Below are 22,302 nucleotides of genomic sequence, written 5' to 3' on the forward strand. Positions count from 1 at the left end.
ATTGATTTTATTCAAATTCATTAAAATCATTGAGGATGTTTTCATCGCGGAAGAACATTTGCTAACAAAAAAAAATGCTTTATTTATTTCCATGACTGAATTGAAGGGTGGTGCATGGCAAAAAAAAAACCCTGATAGAACTTTGGTTTTATCAGGGTTTTTTGTGTTCATTGGTCACTTTTGTGTTTCATCTTGGTTTTTCACTGGTTAACAGGATTTTACGAATTCAGCGTAACATTGTGAATCCGCCCAAAAGATGCCAACAATTTTTTTCCGATAGTTTTCACCACTATCTTTAATTTGTTATTATCATTGAGGATTTTATGTTCTATGTTTTCATTGTTGATAGAATTACCCGTAAACATGCTCAAAATATTCCTACAAAGCTAGTCATGGGGCGGGGTCATGGGAAAATAAACTATAACATTTTTGGCATTTCTGGACAAACGTTTTTGAAATTTTAGGCCTGCTGAAAACAGTCTTTCTCTACAGTGGGCCTTCATGGGGGATTTTGCATAACAGGGCTTAATGTTTTTTTTTCGAAATGTGTAACTATGACAAAGGAAACAACCACTACACAGCACACTGGTTCTCAGAAGGTTAAACACAAGATGTTACGATATTTGATGACATATTCATAAATGTTCCCTTAATTAATCACCCTTATGTTTCATTTCCATCGTGGTTTCTCACTGGTTAACAATATTATTAAAATGATAAACTGCTGATAAAACCTCCATCCATCTTCTTCCGCTAATCCAAAGTCGGGTAACGGCGGCAGCCCAAGTAGGGAAGTCCAGACTTCCTTCACCCCAGCCACTTCGTCCAGCTCCTGCCGGGGGATCCCAAAAGTGTTCCCAGGGCAGGCAGGAAACTTCCTTCTAGGATCCTACTGGTCGGACTTGACCTAAACACCTCGCGATTGAGGCGTTCGGGTGGCATCCAACCACCTCATCTGGCTCCTCTCAATTTGGAGGAGCAGCGGCTTTACGCTGAGCTCCTCCCGGATGACAGAGCTTCTCACCCTATCTCTAAGGGATAGCCCCTCCACCCAGTGGAGGAAACTAATTTTGGCCGCTTGTACCAGTGATCTTGTCCTTTCGGTCATAACCCAAAACTCATTACCGTAGGTGGAGAAGGGAACGGAAAACGATCGGTAAATTGAGACCTTTGTCTTCCGGCTCAGCTCCTTCTTCACCACAACACATCGATACAGCGTCCACATTACTGAAGACGCCGCACCGATCAGTCTGTCGATCTCACAATCCACTCTTCCCTCGCTCGTGAACAAGACTCCGAGGTACTTGGAACTCCCCCACATGGGGTAAGAACTCCTCCCCAACCCAGAGATTGCACTCCACCCTTTTCCGGGCTCGGACTTGGAGGTGCTGCTCATCCCAGTCGCTTCATACTCAGTTGCGAACTGATCCAGAGAGAGCAGAAGATCCTCGCCAGATGAACCCATCAGGACCACATCATCTGCCAAAAGCAGAGACCTAATCCTGCAGCCACCAAACTGGATCCACTCAATGCCCTGACTGCGCCCAGAAATGCTGTCTATAAAAGTTATGAACAGAATCAGTGACAAAGGGGAGCCTTTGCGGAGACCACCCCTCACTGGAAACGGGTCCGACTTACTCCCGGCAATGCGGACCAAGCTCTGACACTGATCACACAGGGAGCTGACTGCCACAATCAAACAGTCCGATACCCCATACTCTCTACAGTTAACTACTTTTGAGGCGGCGGATGGTGGTCCAGAATCGCTTCAAAAACCTCCGTAAGTCATTTTCCATGGCTTCCCCGAACTCCTCCCATGTCCGAGTTTTTGCCTCTGCGACAGCTGAAGCCGCACACCGCTTGGCCTGTCGGTACCTGTTTGCTGCCTTCTGGTGTCCTATGAGCCAAAAAGACCCAAAATGACTCTTTCTTCAGCTTGACGGCATCCCCCACCGCTGGTGTCCATCAGTGAGTTCTAGGATTACTGCCACGACAGGCACCAACCACCTTGTGGCCCCAGCTCCAATCGACCGCCTCGACAATAGAGGAATGGAACATGGTCCAATCAGACTCAATGTCCAGCACTTTCCTCGTGACATGTTCAAAGTCTTTCTGGAGGTTGGGATTTAATCTCTCGCTCACAGGATATTCTGCTAGACATTCCCAGCAGAGCCTCACAATATGTTTGGGCATGCCAGCATCCTCCCCCACAATCGCAGCCAACTCACCACCAGGTGGTGATCGGTGGTGTCTCTCTTCACACGAGTGTCTAAAATTCCGCAATTGCGATGACATAACTACAGAGTCGATCATGGAACTGCGGCCTAGGGTGTCCTGGTGCCAAGTGCACATATGGACACTCTTATGTTTGAACATGGTGTTTGTTTTGGACAATCCGTGACAAGACACAAAAGTCCAATAACAAAACACCACTTGGATTCAGATCCGGGCGGCCATTCTTCCAAATCACACTTCAAGGTTTCACTGTTGTTGCCAATATGAGCGTTGAAGTCACCCAGTAGAAAAAAGGGCCCCCCCGGAGAGCACTCTCCAGTACTCATTCGAGTGAATTCAAAAAGGGTGGGTACTCTGTGCTGCTGTTTGGTGCTTAGGCACAAACAGTCAGGACCCATCTCCCCACACGAAGACGGAGGGAAACTACCCTCTTGTCCACTGGGTTGAACTTTAACATGCAGGCGTTGACCCGGGGGGTAACAAGCATTGCCACCTGAGCCTGTCGCCTCTCACTGCATGGAACACCAAAGTGGAAGAGAGTCCATCCCCTCTCGAGAGAACTGGTTCCAGAGCCCTTGCTGGAACTTCTCCACCTCGCGCACTAGCTCAGGCTCCTTCCACCCCAGCGACGTGACGTTCCACGTCCCAAGAACTAGCTTATGTAACCAAGGATTGAACCGCCAAGTGCCCTGCTATCGGCTTCTGCCCACCTCACATTGCACCCGACCTTTATGACCCCGCCCCCCATGAGCCCATTGGAGGAGGGACCTACGTTGCCTCTTCGGGCAGTGCCCATGGAGACAAGCTCGGCCCCAGGCGCTCACCATTGTGCCCCACCTCCGTACCTGGCTCCAGAGAGAGCCCCCGGTGACCCGCGTCTGGGCGAGGGAAATCTTGGTTCTTGTCCTTTCATTTCCATAAAGGTCTTCGATCTGCTCTTTGTCTGATCCCTCACCGAGGACCTGTCTGTCTTGGGAGACCCTACCAGGGGGCATAGAAGCCCCTCGGACAACATAGCTCCTAAGATCATTATTACACGCAAACTTCTCTACCAAGTTAAGGTGGCAGCTCAGAGAGGAGGATGATACATATTTTTTTTTACCCCCCATAGTTTTTGTAATTTACTTTAATCTGTCATTGAGGATTTCATATTATATTCCTCTCAGAATGGGGAGATGATGTAGTTGCGGTGCAGATTTTACGTACAGTAACAACAGTAAAATATAATGAAAAACTATAAATTAATGTTATGATTTAATCGCTTATAGAATTATGCTAAAAATGCTTAACCCATTCCCTAAAATTAGTTGAGGGACGAGAAAAAAACTGATAAGATCTTTACTTTAACAAAATTTTAGGCTATTTTTTGGCATCTCGGCCTGAGAACCTGCGTCCTCTAATGTGGAAAATTGTTTTCTGCACTACAGGTTTATTTTTTTGTCTGATAAAAGATTCACGTGTCCACTGCACGGATGCTGGTGCAGGTTGATAATCCACCACCAGCTGATAATATGTTTGTCTTCATCGCTACTCGTTAGCAGGATTGTGCAAAAACTGCTTACCTGGTTAATACGAGCTCAATGATTTCATTTTGATGCGATAATTTGTATATCATCATTAATTAGTGGGGTGTTGTGTTCCATCCATCCATTTCCTACCGCTTATTCCCTTTTGGGGTCGCGAGGGGGTGCTGGCGCCTATCTCAGCTTCAATCGGGCGGAAAGCGGGCTACACCCTGGACAAGTCGCCAACTCATCGCAGAGCCAACACAGAGAGACAGACAATATTCACACCCACATTCACACACTAGGGACCATTTAGTGTTGCCAATCAACCTATTATTCTTGCAAACTTGCAGGATTACGCAAAAATATCTCGACTGATTTCTAAGAACATTGAATAATATTTCAAGGGAAAAGACTTGGCTATTAAGGGAAAAACGCAGTATTTTGATGAATCGGTGAACTGTGAACTGTTTAGGTATGGCAGCAAGGCGTTTACAGCCAATTCTCTGACCATCAGTCCCACCCACCTATGCGCGCTGCTGGGGAGCTCAATTTCCCACAACCTCCCAAACCTCCTCGCTATTTGTCTTCATTCCAAGAAACGAGGAGGCAAGCGACATCCACGCACACGACTGTTTCTCCATCTCCATCACTCGGGAATGTGTTTTTTTTTGGTTTTTTTGGGCTGTGACTCCCGCCCGCGTGCCCCCTAGCGTGGGGGCTTCCGAGGAACACTGAAGGCATCATCTCGCACCAGTCAGAAAGTCCGCCAGTCAGGCTCACTCGCAGGAGGAGGCGGAGAAGAATGGTGGTGGCTCACATCTCTGCTTTCTGACCCGTGGGATTTTGGATTTGATTAGACCACGTGACGAAGATGCGATTCTTTATTTCTTGACACGCAGCCAAAGGAAGAGTGAGGACAGGCTTCGCTGGATCAGAATGCAACAATTCCCGCATCTGCACTTGAGACGTGACAAGGAGTAGAGGAGGCTTTGAGGAAGGGGTTCAATTACAGGAAAAAGGGGGATACCATAAAGATCACGGAGCAAAAGATGTGGATTTGAGGCGCCAACTCTTTTGCACATTTGCGCATCGACACTGATGGCCCATTTCAAAGTCTCTAGTTCTCTGACGGTGGAGCGCCATATGACGGATTTATTCAGTCTATGGTAGGAGGAAGAGGAGGAAGGAGAAAACTCAAGCGCACACCCTCCCGCTCCCCCATCCTCTCTCCTCCCCTATCTCTCTCCATCCATCCCTACCCTTCCCTTCCACACTCCCCTCCTCCCCTTCCTTCCTTCCCCGTGTTCTGGATGTGAAGCAGCATGCGGGAGAGCTCAGAGGGCTGGCGCTCGCCTCACCGCGGAGGATGCGCCCGCAGTAGTTTGGCACGACGCAGCACGGAACGCCGTCAAACGCAAGGAGGAGGAGGAGGCGGACGGAGGAGACTGCACGCCAGCATGCGGGACGGAGGGATGACGGCGGCCGCACGCTGTCTCCTGTGGAGTGTCGTCCTCGGCTGCATCTGCACGCACACGCAAGGTAGGGGGAGATCAGACGCGTGCGCGAGGGGGTTGGGGGGGGGAGCCAGGGTCAAGGCACTGGTTGCCACTAGTGTGTGCGTGGATGTATGCTAAATGGGAATTGGAAGGGAGAGGGGATTGAACCTCCTCCTCTTCTTCTCCATCCCGCGCCTCCTCAATACAGCCATTGAGCCGGCAGCCAATAAATATTCTTGCGGTAGCTCCCGGGCTGTGGCGGCGTGAACGTGAGCTGCTTATTAGAGTTAGTGTTGTTTGTGGCAATCATCTCCTGTCTGTCCTTATGCAGCATTTCTTCTCCTCAAGACAAGCCTACATTTGTTATGTAATGCTGAAGGTGCCCCCCCCCAACACACACACACACTTTGTGTCTCCCCTCCCTGTCCCCCTTTTTTTTTTGCTGCTTCTCTCCCAGCGGACTCAAATGTTTAAATATTCACCGTAAAGCACCCTCCCTCACACCCGTCGCCGCTTTTTCATTTCCCGCACACATTTCTCTCAAGGGAAGGGGACCGGCTCCAAGTCCCGACTTTGGTAACTTGCCAATAGCGGGCGAAAGCGAAAAAGGGGAGGAGCTTGTACAGGAAGTGGTAGAATAGCTAAAGGCTCAACGCCGATCGCGGCATTTGTCACTGTCATGGCCGAGAGTACTGGGCGACGCCGTGGAGCCAAAAATAAAACCAAAGATGGCTCGATAAAAACGCTGCTTGGAAATGTTTAGAGTTTATTTGCTTCTTGCGTGCGACTATATGTGAGCTTGTTTGTAGCACTTGATGTGAAATCCCATCTCGCAGGTGCTGGAAAAAAGACTTAAATCAGGGGTCTCCAATTCAATTATCTGGGAGGAGGAGTCTGGGTGATAGAAACTGGCTTTGAAGTATTCTCTTTAGAACAGTGGTTTTTAACCTTGTTGGAGGTACCGAACCCCAGTCTCGTATGTGCATTCTCCGAACCCTTCTTTAGTGAAAAATAAAATGTTTTTTTTTTCAAATTGAAAACAAAGGTATGTTGTTGTTTTTTTACTAGTGCACAAAATGAACCGTGCACAAACATCACCTCGTTCAAAGAACAAAACCAATGCGGTACACAAACTCACAACAAATTACACACCTGCAAATCAGATGGAAAATTAGAGGGAACATTCTTTGGGGGTATCCATAATACGGCGATAGGGAGACATTTTTATTTACTCAATGAGTCTGGTGTGTTTTTATCTAGGCGGTCCACTCCTTGAGGTCGACTCACCGAACCCCTAGGGTTCGATCGAACCCAGGTTAAGAACCTCTGCTTTAGAATGATGTTTTACCACCTGACTAAATTTTATAATGATATAGGCTTTGAGTCATTAAAAATGTAAAATTGTATGTAAACATTAGTGGCACAGGTGAAGTGTGTTTGCCTCACAATTCAAAGGTCCTGGGTTCGATCCTGGGCTCGGGATCTTACTGTGTGGGGTTTGCATGTTCTCCCCGTGACTGCGTGGGTTCCTTCCGGGTACTCCGGCTTCTTTCCACCTGGGGATAGGTTGATTGGCAACACTAAATTGGCCCTGGTGTGTGAATGTGAGTGTGAATGTTGTCTGTCTATGTGTGTTGGCCCTGTGATGAGATGGTAACTTGTCCAGGGTGTAAACCGCCTTCCGCCGAAATGCAGCTGAGATAAGCTCCGGCACCCCCCGTGACCATGGAAGGGACAAGCGGTAGAAAATGGATGTACAAATTGAATATTTGTGCATTTGTATATTTAATATAATATGTTCAGACACATTTCAGCTTGCCTACAGCAAGTTGCTCTTTGTGTTGCCCAAAGTGTGTTTGTATGTTTTGTGTTTACAGCATTGTTGTGCTTTGTGTTTAGTGGAATTCAAGATTGCAATATTATAATAATTTTGCGAGCCAGAGTTACACTGTACTATAAAAAAATAAGTAGAGGTCCACAAAACGTGGGCCAAGTTTGAGACCCCTAACTTAAGTCTCACCTTGGACCAACTTTATCACCTCTGGAAAAATCTACCGCCCCGTCCCCCACCCCCGGGGAATGTACTTTATTGATTAAAACAGGATTCCCTAATTTGCAACCTCCCGTGTCGTGTGGATCATGGCCCTCACGTGTTTCAATCGAAGCCGTGGAAAAAGAGGGTGGGGTGTGGGGTGTGGACCCGAGGGCACATTCAAATTGATGAATAAAATGTCAAAGGTAAATAGAAAAGTTTGGGCTAAAGCAGCCAAGCAAAAAAAACCTATTAAAACCCCCGAAGAAAGAAAAAGTAAATAATGCAACGCTTTTGATACCTGGTGACATTTGGCTGACATTTTGGCAACCGTGGTTTAAAAGAGGAAAACAAAAAGACGTGGAGTTGCATGTCTGTTCAAAACTACAGGATCCATGTTCAAAGAAAGTGAAACCAGAGTATTCCCTAGTATCACCGCCAAATTCATAGAATTGTTCCATGGTCTTCGCCCCACCCCTCCACGAGGTATTTAGGTCCGTCATGTAGTTTTTGTGTAATCCTCTCACCGACAAACAGTTTAAATACTCCTTAATCTTTCATTTTCTTTCCTTTGCCCTGCCTAGCCGCAAAGATTTGTGAAAATCTGTAAAATAGATAATAATAAATGGATGGAAATAGAAATAGACAGTTAAAAATGTCCTTTGAGATTGCATTTTTTCTTGTTTAGTGCTTTCAACCGGAAGTACAACTGCTGTTTCGTCTTCTAGCCATACATAGCAATGCTACTCTTATGGATTCTTTATTCATCACTCCAAGCAACGTTTGTAAGCTTTACAATAGAACTAAAACAAGTCATACTTATAAACTGTATATGTAGGAGTGTTCTCACGCATTAGTATGTGCTATTGTAATGTAATCAAGCTAGTCAATCAATCAATCTATCAAAATTTAATTATATAGCCCTTAATGTCAGAGTTATTTGGTGTTGTCAAACCCCAAGATGCAGAGATGGAGGCCGGCATGGAGTGAGAAAACATGATTTAATAAAGATACTAAGACAAAATCAAACAAAAGGGTACTAACACAAAGCGCGCACGAGGCGGATAACAAACTAAGGGTCTTTTTCATAGAAGCTAGCAAGAAACAAAAAAGGGCTTAGCATGGAAGCTAGCGGTTTGCAAACAGGAAAACAGAAGTCGTTACTTGTAGAGTGAAAACAAAACAGAATCAGGGAACAAAAGACAGTAAGTTACAAACAAACGAATGTAGCTTACCGCTACGCTGCAATAAAACGACACGATAGCAACGACAGGAGCGACATGTGGCAACGACAATACAAATGACAATACAATTATCCAGCAAATGACACAAGACGAAGAGGGTACAAATAGGAGCGGGCTGATTGGCAATAGGTGTGACCAGGTGCCAATCAGCCGCAGCTGAGGAGGAACACAGCACTCAGGGAACAAGACAGGAAGCTGACAAAATAAAAGCACTAGACAGGAACTAAAGACAGGAGATACCAAACACAGAGGAAACAGACAAATGCAGAGGAAAACTAAAACATAGACAAACTGTCAGGGGAAAGCCTGACACTTAATCCCAAATGTCTCAAAGAGCTGCACAAAACAGAACGACATCCTCGGCTCAGATGCCACATCAGGGCAAGAAAAAACTAAACCCAATGGAAACAAAGACAAACCTCGGAAGGGATCGCAGATTTGGGAACCCCCCAATGGATGCCGAATGCATAGTTAACCGTCTGTTTGGCTGATTGTAAAGCTAGCTTCGGCAGCTAATGAGTCCATGACGCTGACTCTTCTTTGTTGTTTTATCAGCCGTTTTACTGGTGTGTAAATAGACTTTTACAAAAATGTTGTCTAAATATCTTATTTCACAGTGTATATATCTGCAGTTTATAGTCCGGTGTAGTTTATTTATAGATTTTTTTATGCTATAATTTAGTGGGTGCGGCTTGTATACCGGTTCACTCAATAGTCTGAAAAAAACAGTACTTTTAAAGTTGTTTGTAGGTAGTTGGCATCATTTAAAACGAAACACAGTTGCACAACTTATTTGCGCAGGTAGACAACACACATTTTTCATTGTCTATAACATACTTGCCAACACTCCCGAATTATTCTGTAGACTTACGAATTTCAGTAGCCCTCCCGAAAATCAACCATTCTCCCGAATTTGTCCCGATTTCCACCAAGATGACAATATTGGGCGCTTGCCTTAAAGGCATTGCCTTTAGCATCGTCTACAACCTGTCGTCATGTCTGCTTTTCTTCCGTACAAACTGTGTGTCGGTGTATTCACAAAAATAATGTGGCTTACACACACACACACACACACACACACACACACACACACACACGCGCACACACACACAGCAAAATGAGCTAACGTGAATGCAAGCATACTTGGTCAACAGCCATACACGTCACACTGAGGGTGGCCGTACAAACAACCTTAACACTGTTACAAATATGCGCCACACTGTGAACCAACACCAAACAAGAATGACAAACATTTCTGGAGAACATCCGCGCCGTAACACAACATAAGCACAACAGAACAAATACTAAGACTTAATTGTCTTGTAATTAATGTACATCAGAGCTATTAAATTGTTTTGTATTTAGTCTATTTGATTCTGCAACTAGTGTTTGGATCCCACTGTATGCAATGTCTGAAGAGCATGGAAAAAAGCATTTCACTGTGGTGTACTCTGCATGTGACGAATAAACTTTAAACCTTGAACCCAGAACCCCTTGCAGCACTAGCTTTTCCGGGAGACTACAATACACACCCCCGCTACCACCAAACCCCGCCCCCCAACCCCCTTCTCCCAATACGGAGGTCTCAAGGTTGGCAAGTATGGTCTACAAGCATTCTGTGTTTTCTCAGCCCGCCCTTTGCACCCGAAGGGCAGCTGAACACGCCGCTTTCTTCGTAATCATCGATGTGGTATACCGCCGTCAGAGTAGTCTCCAACATGTGATTGAGCAATTAACCCGGGGGCTGAAAATAAGTAATTCCATTCATATTGATGAGGCGTGGAAATGCAGCACTTTGTTCTTTTGCCACGTGGGCCCGATTGAAATGTATCCGTCATCCCTAGGTAGTAATTGAACGCGGGTCGTCAGTGTTAAATTGGACAGGCTGTCAGGCGTTGTGAAGTGCTATTCCGCGCCTCCTTTTACAACCCATCGTCGGATATCAGAGATTGATCGGTGCCGCGCATTGCTGCAGCGATGCTGATTATAAGCCATTGATTGATGTCGTCCATTAGCGTGCCGCTGCTAATCATTTACCTTTTTATTGGTTCGGAGTTTAGTGTCCGGGTAATAACTTTGGTCAGCGATGGATTGATATCCGCTGGGAACTGATGGCTTATTAGCGTGCTCGGAGACGGCAAAACACAATGATACTTTCTGTGTTCGCACAGTTGGCATGAGCGCCACTGCGACACGTACACTCCAGCACAGGCTTAATCCTGTGGCTTATGGCTGCTTTCTCAGAGAGGCAGATCATACACTGTAAATACTGACGCTGTGCAGAGAAGGGAATTTGGGAGATAGTGAGGCAGCGTGCCTGAGGAGGGCTGCGTAATATCCTATGAATGTAGCAACAGCATGATATTAACAAACGCTCCAAGGCTCTTGTGCCGGATACTCAAGAGGGGACACTTTTTCTCATCAGGGACCCTCTCAGTTAAGTCCTCCGAGGGCTGTACGCAACTTATGAAAAAATAGCGCAATAAAACCACACTTCTATAAAGTTTTATTGCAGTTTTTATGTCACAGAACTAACAGTGCTATTCTGCAACGGTTTATAGTCACTTATGTGTAAAACAACCATCTAACACCACAATTTGGCAACATTTTGGTCATTTTTGTGTAATACAACAACGGAACAGCAATATTCCACAACATTATATACCGTATTTCCTTGAATTCCCGCCGGGGCGCTAATTAATTTAAAACCTCTTCTCACTCCTGCGCTTACCAAAGGCATGGGGTAAAAGTAAGCATGCGCTAATTATTTTAAAACCTCTTCTCACTTACCAAAGGCATGCAGAAAAACATTGAGTGTAATGTAAGCTTGGACCTTAAATCCTACTGAATAGCTCTTAATCTTCTTCCCTTTATGCAATTTCAAATTACCGGTATTGAAATCAGCCTCCTCCATTTTGAAAATGATGACAGGGGAAGTGTCACCCGTGAGGTCACGAGTTTGACCAGGCGGTAATACTAAGCATGCGCTAATTATTTTGCAAAGCGAGTTTGACCCGGCAGTAATTCGAGGCAGGCGCATACTATATGCCCTGTGGCAATTCAAGGAAATACGGTAGTCATTTGTGTGTAATAAAACAATTTACCACCACTTTTCTGCAACAATTTATAGTCATTATTGTGTAATACAACAATGTAACACAACTATTTGACAATATACGACTGATTTTTTTTTTGTGTATTATAACAATCCAACACAACTATTCTACAAGGTTTGATGGTAATTTGTGTCTAATATAACAAGCTAACACCACTGTTGTACAATATTTTATATATATTTGTGTGTATTACAACAATGTAACACCACTATTCTACAGTAATAGCACTTTGTCTGTCATACAACAGTCAAACAAAGCTATTGTACAACATTTTATGAACATTTTTATGTAATACAACAATCTAACACTACTTTTTATCGTCATATTTGTGTGATATAACAATCCAACACCATTATTCAACAACATTGTATAGTCATCGTTGTGTATTACAACAATCCAACACCACTATTCTACAATGTTTTATAGTAATTTTTGTGTAATACATGAATCTAAAACCACTGTTCTACAATTTTTTATGCTAATTTGGGTGTATTGTGTTACCACAATCTGATGGCACTATTCCAGAATGTTTTATGGTACTGTATTTTTCGGACTATAAGTCGCAGTTTTTTTCATAGTTTGGCTGGGGGTGCGAAATATACTCCGGAACAACTTATGTGTGAAATTATTAACACATTACCATAAAATATCACATAATATTATTTATCTCATTCGCGGAAGAGACTAAGAAAATGTCAGCAATCGTCACACACACACACGTCAACCAATAAGAATTTGGCGGAGGAGGGTCATGGCAGAAGTGCATTGTGGGTCATGGAATGCTAACTGCTATATGCTATATGCTACAGCCATAGCTATTAAAATGGATCATTTCATTGTTGGCGGTAACTTATAAAAAAAAATGGCACCGAAAAGGAAATCATGTACTGCAGATTACAAGCTGGACGTAGTGAAATATGCAGCAGAAAACGACAAGAGGAAGCGGCGCATACTTTTGGAGTTGGCAGAGTTGTTTAGAAGCGACATCGAGGAAGAAAATTTCATGAGATTTATCGATTAGGAGTGACAGATTGTTTGGTAAACATATAGCATGTTCTATCTGTTATAGTTATTTGAATGACTCTTACCATAATATGTTACGTTAACATACCAGGCACCTTCTCAGTTGGTTATTTATGCGTCATATAACGTACACTTATTCAGCCTGTTGTTCACTATTCTTTATTTATTTTAAATTGCCTTTCAAATTTCTATTCTTGGTGTTGGATTTTATCAAATAAATGTCCCCCAAAAATGCGACTTATACTCCAGTGTGACGTATATATGTTTTTTTCCTTCTTTATTATGCATTTTTGGCCGGTGCGACGTATACTCCGGAGCGATTTATAATCAAAGAAATACGTTAATTTGTATCCATTACAAAAGTCTAAAACCGCTATTCTACAACGTTTTATGGTCATTTTTTTTTTTTTTACAATACAACAATCTAACACCTCTGCAACGTTTTAGAGTAATTTGTGTGTGCTACAACAATCTAACACAGGTAGGGAACCTATGGCTCTAGAGCCAGATGCGGCTCTTTTGATGACTGCACCTGGCTCTAAAGTCTTAGCTGACATTGCTTAACACGATAAGTAATACATAATTCCGCTGGTAATCACAATGTTAAAAATAACGTTCAAAATATAAAACATTCTCATGCATTTTAATCCATCCATCCATTTCCTACCGCACCTAACCATGCTATTAAAAAGAATCAGAGACTTATAATACTCTAAAAATGTTGGTCTTACTTAAAAAAATGCATGCCTTTACTTTTGTTCAGTGTTAAAAAATATGATATGGCTCTCACGAAAATACATTTAAACATGTTTGGCTTTCATGGCTCTCACAGCCAAAAAGGTTCCCGACCCCTGATCTAACAGCACTATTCTACAATGTTTTATAGTAATTTGTGTGTACAGTGTTACCAAAATCTGGCACCACTATTCCAGAATGTTTTATGGCAATTTGTTTCTATTAAAACTGTGAAGCTTGTATTACATATTATATATACATATATACGTAAATGTTACATATGTATATGCATACCTCATTTCCATATGAGTTGGGAAATTGTGTTAGATTTTAAATATAAACAGAATACAATGATTTGCAAATTATTTTCAACCCATATTCAGTTGAATATGCTACAAAGACAACATATTTGATGTTCAAACTGATAACATTTTTTTTTTTTCAAATAATCATTAACTTTAGAATTTAATGCCAGCAAGACGTGACAAAGAAGTTGGGAAAGGTGGCAATAAATACTGATAAAGTTGAGGAATGCTCATCAAACACTTTTATGGTACATCCCACAGGTGTGCAAGCTAATTGGGAACAGGTGGGTGCCATGATTGGGTATAAAAGCAGCTTCCGTGAAATGCTAAGTAATTCACAAACAAGGTTCACCACTTTGTAAGCAAATCGTTGAACAGTTTTAGAACAACATTTCTTAACGAGCTATTGCAAGGAATTTAGGGATTTTACCATCTACGGTCCATAAAATCATCAAAAGGTTCAGAGAATCTGGAGAAATCACTGCACTTAAGCGATGATATTACAGACCTTTGATCCCTCAGGCGGTATTGCATCAAAAACCGACATCAGGGTGTAAAGGATATCACCACATGGGCTCAGGAACATTTCAGAAAACCACTGTCAGTAACTACAGTTGGTCGTTACATCTGTAAATGCAAGTTAAAACTCTACTGTTCAAAGCCAAACCCATTCATCAACAACACCCTAAAATGCCGCCCGCTTCGCTGGGCCCGAGCTCATCTAAGATGGACTGATGCAAAGTGGAAAAGTGTGCTGTGGTCTGACGAGTCAACATTTCAAATTATATTTGGAAACAGAGGACGTGGTGTCCTCCGGAACAAAGAGGAAAAATACATTCGGATTGTTATAGGTGCAAAGTTTAAAAGCCAGTATCTGTGATGGTATGGGGGTGTATTAGTGCCCAAGGCATGGGTAATTTACACATCTTTGAAGGCACCATTGATGCTGAAAGGTCCATACAGGTTTTGGAGCAACATATGTTGTCATCCAATCAACGTTATCATGGACGCCCCTGCTTATTTCAGCAAGACAATGCAAAGCCACGTGTTACAACAGCGTATCTTCGTAGTAAAAGAGTGCAGGTAGTTTCCTGGCCCGCCTGCAATCCAGACCTGTCTCCCATCGAAAATGTGTGGCGCATTATGAAGCATAAAATACGACAGCGGAGACCCCGGACTGTTGAACGACTGAAGCTCTAAATAAAACAAGAATGGAAAAGAATTCCACTTTCAAAGCTTCAACAATTAGTTTCCTCAGTTCCCAAACGTTTATTGAGTGTTGTTAAAAGAAAAGGTGATGTAACACAGTGGTGAACATGCCCTTTCCCAACTACTTTGGCACGTGTTGCAGCCATGAAATTCTAAGTTGATTATTTTTTGCAAAAATAAATAATGTTTATGAGTTTGAACATCAAATATCTCGTCTTTGTCGTGCATTCAATTGAATATGTGTTGAAAAGGATTTCCAAATCATTTCATTACGTTTATATTTACATCTAACACAATTTCCCAACTCATATGGAAACGAGGTTTGTATACACGTAAATATTACATATATGCCATTTTATATTGCTATTATGGTACATTTTTTGTCTACTTCTTACCTTTTGTTTTTGCCTTCTTTTCGTGCCCTTGTCGGCATTATCCTTTTCATCCTTGACCTTTGTAACTGAGCTACTGTGTGTAACAATTTCCCTTGTGGATCAATAACGTTTGTCTAAATCTAACGCTATAAGTATTCTAAAGCGTTATATAATTGTGGAGCAGTACAGATGACTAATTAACTTAAGTTTATGGTAAATTTTTACATAACGCAGACATCTAGCACCAAAATCATGCAACCTTTAAGTGTAATTTTTATATGATAACAATTTTTCACAAAGTTTTATTGTAACACTTTGATGAGAAATTAAAGGCCTACTGAAATGAGATTTTATTATTTAAACGGGGCCAGCAGGTCCATTCTATGTGTCATACTTGATCATTTCGCGTGATTGCCATATTTTTGCTGAAAGGACTTAGTAGAGAACATCGATGATAAAGTTTTTGGTTGCTATAAAATAGCCTTGCCTTTACCGGAAGTAGCAGACGTTGACGTCACCGGTGTGAGGGCTCCTCACATCCTCACATTGTTTATAATGGGAGCCTCCAACAAAAGAGAAAACGACAATTTCCCCATTAATTTGAGTAAGGATGAAAGATTCGTGTTTGAGGATATTGATAGCAAAGGACTAGAAAAAAAGAAAAGGAAAAAAAAAGACCATTGCATTGTGAGCGATTTAGATGTTTTTAAACACATTCATTAGGATAATTCTGGGAAATCCCTTATCTTTCTATTGTGTTGCTAGTAGGAGTGTAACGGTACGTGTATTTGTATTGAACCGTTTCGGTACGGGCGTTTCGGTTCGGTACTAGGGTGTAAAAAGTTTGAAAGCTAAAGTCTTAGCAAGCTGCTCTGCTTTCTGCCTCTGTCTGAGCAGTGAGCACCCAGCATTGTCCCGCCCACACAACCATCTGATTGGTTACATACAAAGCCAATCAGCAGTGCGTATTCACAAAGCATAATGTCAGTGCTCCGGTGTCGAGATGAGCGGATATGTGTTTATTAGGTGAGCAGCTGACATCGTACACTCCCAGAATGATAAAAAAACACTTCCCAGTCACAACTATTACAAACATCACTATGAGCCCGTTGACCTTTTAGAAACTTAAACTGCAGCTCAGCTCGCTCATAGTTGAGGTGAAGGCTAATTAGCTTTTAGCGTTACGTTAGCTCATTTTGCTGTGTGTGTGTGCGCGTGTGTGTGTGTTTGTGTGTGTGTGTGTGTGTGTGTGTGTGAGTGTGCATGTGTGTATGTATATAATAAAAGTCAACTGCAGACTTCCCAAATGCTGTAATAAATTAAGCATGATGAGTTGACTTGAAACTGTTTAATGTTGCGCTTTTTATATGTAGAAGAAAAGTTTTGTCATTGTATTTAATCTGAGCAACAATTTGAGGCAGTTTAATGTGGATTAACGTGGGCAGAATTATTATAATGTTCCCAATGTTAAAAGGATATAGTCATTGTTTACAAATTTGGTAAACAAATAACCAAAAAATGTATATTTTGTTGTTTTCTTACTGTACCGAAAATGAACCGAACCGTGACCTCTAAACCGAGGTACGTACCAAACCGAAATTTTTGTGTACTGTTACACCCCTAGTTGCTAGTGTTTTAGTGAGTTTAACAGTACCTGATAGTCAGAGGGGTGTGTCCAAGGGTGTGTTGACGCCAGTGTCTGAAGGAATTAGTCACGGCAGCTACATGGACGGCGCAAGCGCCACAGATCTCCGGTAAGAGGCGACTTCTTACCACAATTTTCTCACCGAAACCTGCCGGTTGACAAGTAGTCGGGATCAATGTTTGCTTGATCGCTCTGATTCATAGTAAATCTTCACCTCCGGGAATTTTAAACAAGGAAACACCGTGTGTATATGTGGCTAAAGGCTAAAGCTTCCCACCTCCATCTTTCTACTTTGACTTCTCCATTATTAATTGGACAAATTGCAAAAGATTCAGCAACACAGATGTCCAAAATACCGTCTAATTGCGCGATGAAAAGAGACGACTTTTAGCCGCAAGTGGTGCTGCGCTAATATGTCCTCTCCAATTCGAGACGTCACGCGCTCGTGTCATCATTCCACGACGTTTTCAACAAGAAACTCCGCGGGAAATTTAAAATTGCAATTCAGTAAATTAAAAAGGCCGTATTGGCATGTGTTGCAATGTTAATATTTCATCATTGATATATAAACTATCAGACTGCGGGGTGGTTAGTAGTGGGTTTCAGTAGGCCTTTAAGATCGACAGTTTCACATCCAGCTGGTGCCTCCTGCTCCTTTTCTGTGTGTTAAAAGTATGTTTTGCTTCCTCAGTAAGTAAAAACATGGCCACAGCTATGCTGCCTGGAAGCGTGACGAAAGGAGGAAAGATAGATGGGTGGCATGGATGCATGAAGGGCAGTGCGGGTCAAAGGTTCGATCCCCTCTGACAGTTGGGAGTGTGTCGCTGTCAGAGTGTCCTTGAGGAAGAAACCCACGCGCTTAATGATGGTGTGCTCCACTACCCTCCTCCTCCATCCCACTTGGGAAAATACATGACAAGAATTTGTACAAGACAAAGTCCAGACTTGAATTGTACGTTAAGTTCCAGTTACATTTGATTATAAGGAGCCACAAGTGATACAGTGCCCACTACCAGACACAGCGCCATCTGCTGGATGCGGTGGGTCACTGCCTTACTTCCCACCCATGCAAGGACAGTAAATGTCTCGATCTGCACCTTTTTCACCCCTGTGGTTGGTATGACTTACTCACTCACTCAATCACCCACTCACTCATTAACTATCTCACTTACTCACTCACTCACTTAATTCATGCCGCAAAGTAGTTTTTTAGTAAATATCGCATACTTCTAATAACTAACCAATTAATACCGCTATTCTAAAAGTTTTCATCACTCATTCACATTCACTCAGTCAGTTTCACTCACATTGACCTGCCGTCACCCACTCACTTTTACTCTCCTACCTACAATCACTCACTTTCACTAGCTCACTCCATTCTACAAATTAATTGTTGTCCATATTGCATAGTCTCACGAACTAGCCGACGGATGTTAGGATTCAATAAGGCAGGCCTGCGCAATTATTTTGACTCGGGGGCCACATTTAGAGAAAAAAATGTGTCTGGAGGCCGGAATATCTATTTTTAGGAACACTAATACAAAATCTCACAATGATGTCTGATTGAATACTAAGAACCTTATTACAGACCTAATGGAATTTTACATTTGTCTATGAAGGATAAAACACTGAATATTGACAAAATATGATCGTCACCCCCCTTTCGATCGAAATATTTTACAATCAAGTGAAACGCAACAAACAGTGAAATATGAACCAGAAGGGTACAAAATAAACCCACCTACAATCTAATACATCTGATACATCACTAAGCTTTCAAACTTTGTTGTGACTATATCCTTCCGCATCTGTGGAAACGCTCCCCACCCACACTGCTTGGTGCCTCGTCTGAGCTGCTGTGACTTAAATTACCATAGTAGATAGTTAGATGACCATAGTAACTAATTATATTACCATAGTAATTAATTAGATTACCTTAGTACCTGTTATATCATCCATAAGTGCAGATTCCAACCATTGAAATACTTATTATAGTTAAAGACATACTGTCGTTTGAAAACATGAGTGCACATCATAAAGGCAGCTACACTTTACATCTTAGAGATCTAAAACAAATATTTGGGAATGTCCGGTTGGCCAGATTGAAAAACTCAACGGGCCGCATGTGGCCCCCGGGCCTTAATTTGCCCAGGTCTGCTATAAAGTGCCATTGCATTTTGCAAGTTAAAATTTGAATTAGGCTAACATTTTTAACCACCTAATGCTGCTACATTGATACCTCAGTTTTTGCACGGCCAACTTTTCCTATATTCAGCATTTCGCCGAAATTATCGTCCACATTTTTCCGTGGTTTCTGTATACCGTCTCATTTATTGTACCGTCTCATTGCGCATGACAAATTAATCCATGGAATCGAAAGCCCAAACAAATAATTCCACATGTTGTTGACTTAGTGTCTGCTTTTTTTATTGAATTTGACTGCAAAGAAACTAAAAACATGGGGTCAAAGAAAGTTGTGAGTGCCAGCGCTTTGATAATGATCTGGTAGCAAAGTATACTACTACGCTTTATTGTAGTTTTTGCGTAATCCTAACTAAATGGTAAATGGGTTATACTTCTATAGCGCGTTTCTACTTTTTTTGAAGAAACTCAAAGCGCTTTGACACTATTTCCACATTCACCCATTCACACACTGATGGCGGGAGCTGCCATGCAAGGCGCAAACCACGACCCATCAGGAGAAAAGGTGAAGTGTCTTGCTCAAGGACACTACGGACATGACTAGGGTGGGAGAAGGTGGGGATTGAACCAGTAACCCTCAGATTGCTGGCAAGGCCACTCTTCCAACTTCGCCACGCCGTCCCCTAACATCCCCTTTTTTGTGTTATAACCACCATCTCTCAATTAGCTGACCCTGTTTCGATTATTGGACTGTCTGATGTGGCGGTCCACTCCCTGTATGATCAGTATACTTGCCAACCCTCCCGGATTTTCCGGGAGACTCCCGAAATTCAGCGCCTCTCCCGAAAACCTCCCGGGACAAATTTTCTCCTGAAAATTTCCCAAAATTCAGGCAGAGCTGAAGGCCATGCCCCCTCCAGCTGTTTTGAAGCCCACAGTAAAGCGATGTATACTTCATCACGTCGCCTGGTTATTGACTCCAACCCAGTATATTACACCGTCGACGAGCAAAATGAAGAAATACGCTTGCAAGTTCCAAAATGAATGGAAACAAGAATTTCAGTTTATCCAGGAGAGTTTGAAGGGGAAGGGATACATTTTGTAAAACAGACTTCTCCATTGAACGCGGTGGCCGAACGGATATACTCAGTCATGAACGGTCATCGAAGCACAAAGCGTCCGCAGCGCAGCATCGTTCACAACCCAGTATTATGGGCCACCTCGCAAAATGGAGACCCGATGGTGTAACTTAGGCTGAGGCAAAGATGGCTATGCTGACAGCTGGAAGCAACATCCCTTTCTCATTTGCGGATGTCTACAACAAATCCGTGAACGATATGTTCCCGGATTCGGAGATCGTTCGCCAGTACGCAAATGGCAGAACAAAGGTTACTCAAATAGTGAAAGGTAGGTGTTGTTTTTTTTTTTTAGTAACCAGCAAGCACAGTACAGTTAGTAGAACAACTGTGTTTTTATTACTGTGTATTTAATAGGTGCCGTCAGAAATTTCACTTTTTCTTTTATTTATATATATATATATATATATATATATATATATATATATATATATATATATATATATATATATATATATATAATAAAATAAATCTATAGCTAGAATTCCCTGAAAGTTATGTATTTAATACATATATCTATATTTATACATATATATATATATATATATATATAGATGAGAGTAGTTCATATATATATATATATACATATATATATATATATATATGAAATACTCGATTTGGTGAATTATTCTCCTCCCCTCTAAACCACGCCCCCCTGGCAGTAAGTCTGACCCGTTTCCAGTGAGGTTTGGACATAATTTCTAGGCACAGTCAAGGCATTGAGGGGATCCGGTTTGGTGGCTGCAGGATTAGGTCTCCAATTTTTGCTGGCCTCGGATCTTCAGCTCTCTTTGGATCGGTTCCCAGCCGAGTGTGAAGCGACTGGGATGGGAATCAGCATCTCCAAGTCCGAGTCCATGGTTCTCGCCTGGAAAAAGATGGAGTGCCATCTCCGGGTTGGGGAAGAGGTCTTGCCCCAAGTGGAGGAGTTTGAGTACCTTGGAGTCTTGTTCACGTGGGAGGGAAGAGTTGATCGTGAGATCGACAAGCGGATTGGTGTGGGGTCTTCAGTGATGTGGATGCTGTATCGATCCGTTGTGGTGAAGAAGGAACTGAAGGCAAAATCTCTCAATTTATCGGTCGATCTACATTCCCATCTTTAACTTTGGTTAAGATCAGAAGGACAAGATCACAAGTACAATCGGCCAAAAAGAGTTTCCTCTCCCTTAGAGATAGGGTGAGAAGCTCTGTCATCTGAGAGGAGTTCAAAGTAAAGCCGCTGCTCCTCCACATCAAGAGGAGCCAGATGAGGTGGTTCGGGGATCTGGTCAGGATGCCACCCGAACGCCTCCCTAGGGAGGTGTTTAGGGTACATCTGACCGGTAGGAGGCCACGGGGAAGACCCAAGACACGTTGGGAAGACTCTGTCTCCTAGCTGGCCTGGGAACACCTCAGGATCCCCCGGGAGGGGCTGGACGAAGTGACACGAAGTGACTTGGGAGAGGGAAGTCTGGGCTTCCCTGTTTGGGATGGGTGGGTTTCGGTTCCAGTGTGATCTGAAGGAGGCGGACTCAGCCGGGTTACGTACGATTATTTTGGGTATTTTCATTCATTTTCTACCGCTTATCCTCTTTGGGGTCGCGGGGGGCGCTGGTGCCTATCTCAACTACAATTGGGCGGAAGGCATTTACACCCTGGACAAGTCGCCACCTAATCGCAGGGCCAACACAGATAGACGGACGACATTCACACTCACATTCCCACACTAGGGCCAATTTAGTGTTGCCAATCAACTTATCCTCAGGTGCATGTCTTTGGAGGTGGGAGGAAGTCGGAGTACCCGGAGGGAACCCACGCATTCACAGGGAGGACATGCAAACTCCACACAGCAAGATCCCGAGCCCGGGATTGAACCCAGGACTACTCAGGACCTTCATATTGTGAGGCAGACGTACTAACCCCTCTGCCACCGTGAAGCCCTATTTTGGGTATGTTTTTTCTAATGTAATCTACAAAATAGCTATAAAAGTAACTACCGTATTTTTCTGACTATACGTTGCAGTTTTTTTCATAGTTTGGCCGGGGGTGCGACATATACTCCGGAGCGACTTATGTGTGAAATTATTAACACATTACCGTAAAATATCAAATAATATTATTTA

General features: G+C 42.9%; 1 protein-coding gene across 1 annotated transcript in view; it reads left to right on the top strand.

Annotated features, from left to right (window-relative positions):
* The first annotated feature begins 4,323 nt into the window (after positions 1 to 4,323).
* Positions 4,324 to 22,302, top strand: part of csmd3b (CUB and Sushi multiple domains 3b) — an 815,905-nt gene continuing 797,926 nt past the window's right edge. The window contains exon 1 of the mRNA XM_061908578.1: positions 4,324 to 5,282. Coding sequence (XP_061764562.1) covers positions 5,066 to 5,282 — 217 coding nt within the window. The 5' untranslated portion in view covers positions 4,324 to 5,065. The remainder of the gene's footprint in view (positions 5,283 to 22,302) is intronic.

This window comes from Nerophis ophidion, linkage group LG08, assembly GCF_033978795.1.
Source record: "Nerophis ophidion isolate RoL-2023_Sa linkage group LG08, RoL_Noph_v1.0, whole genome shotgun sequence".
Classification (NCBI taxonomy): Eukaryota; Metazoa; Chordata; class Actinopteri; order Syngnathiformes; family Syngnathidae; genus Nerophis; species Nerophis ophidion.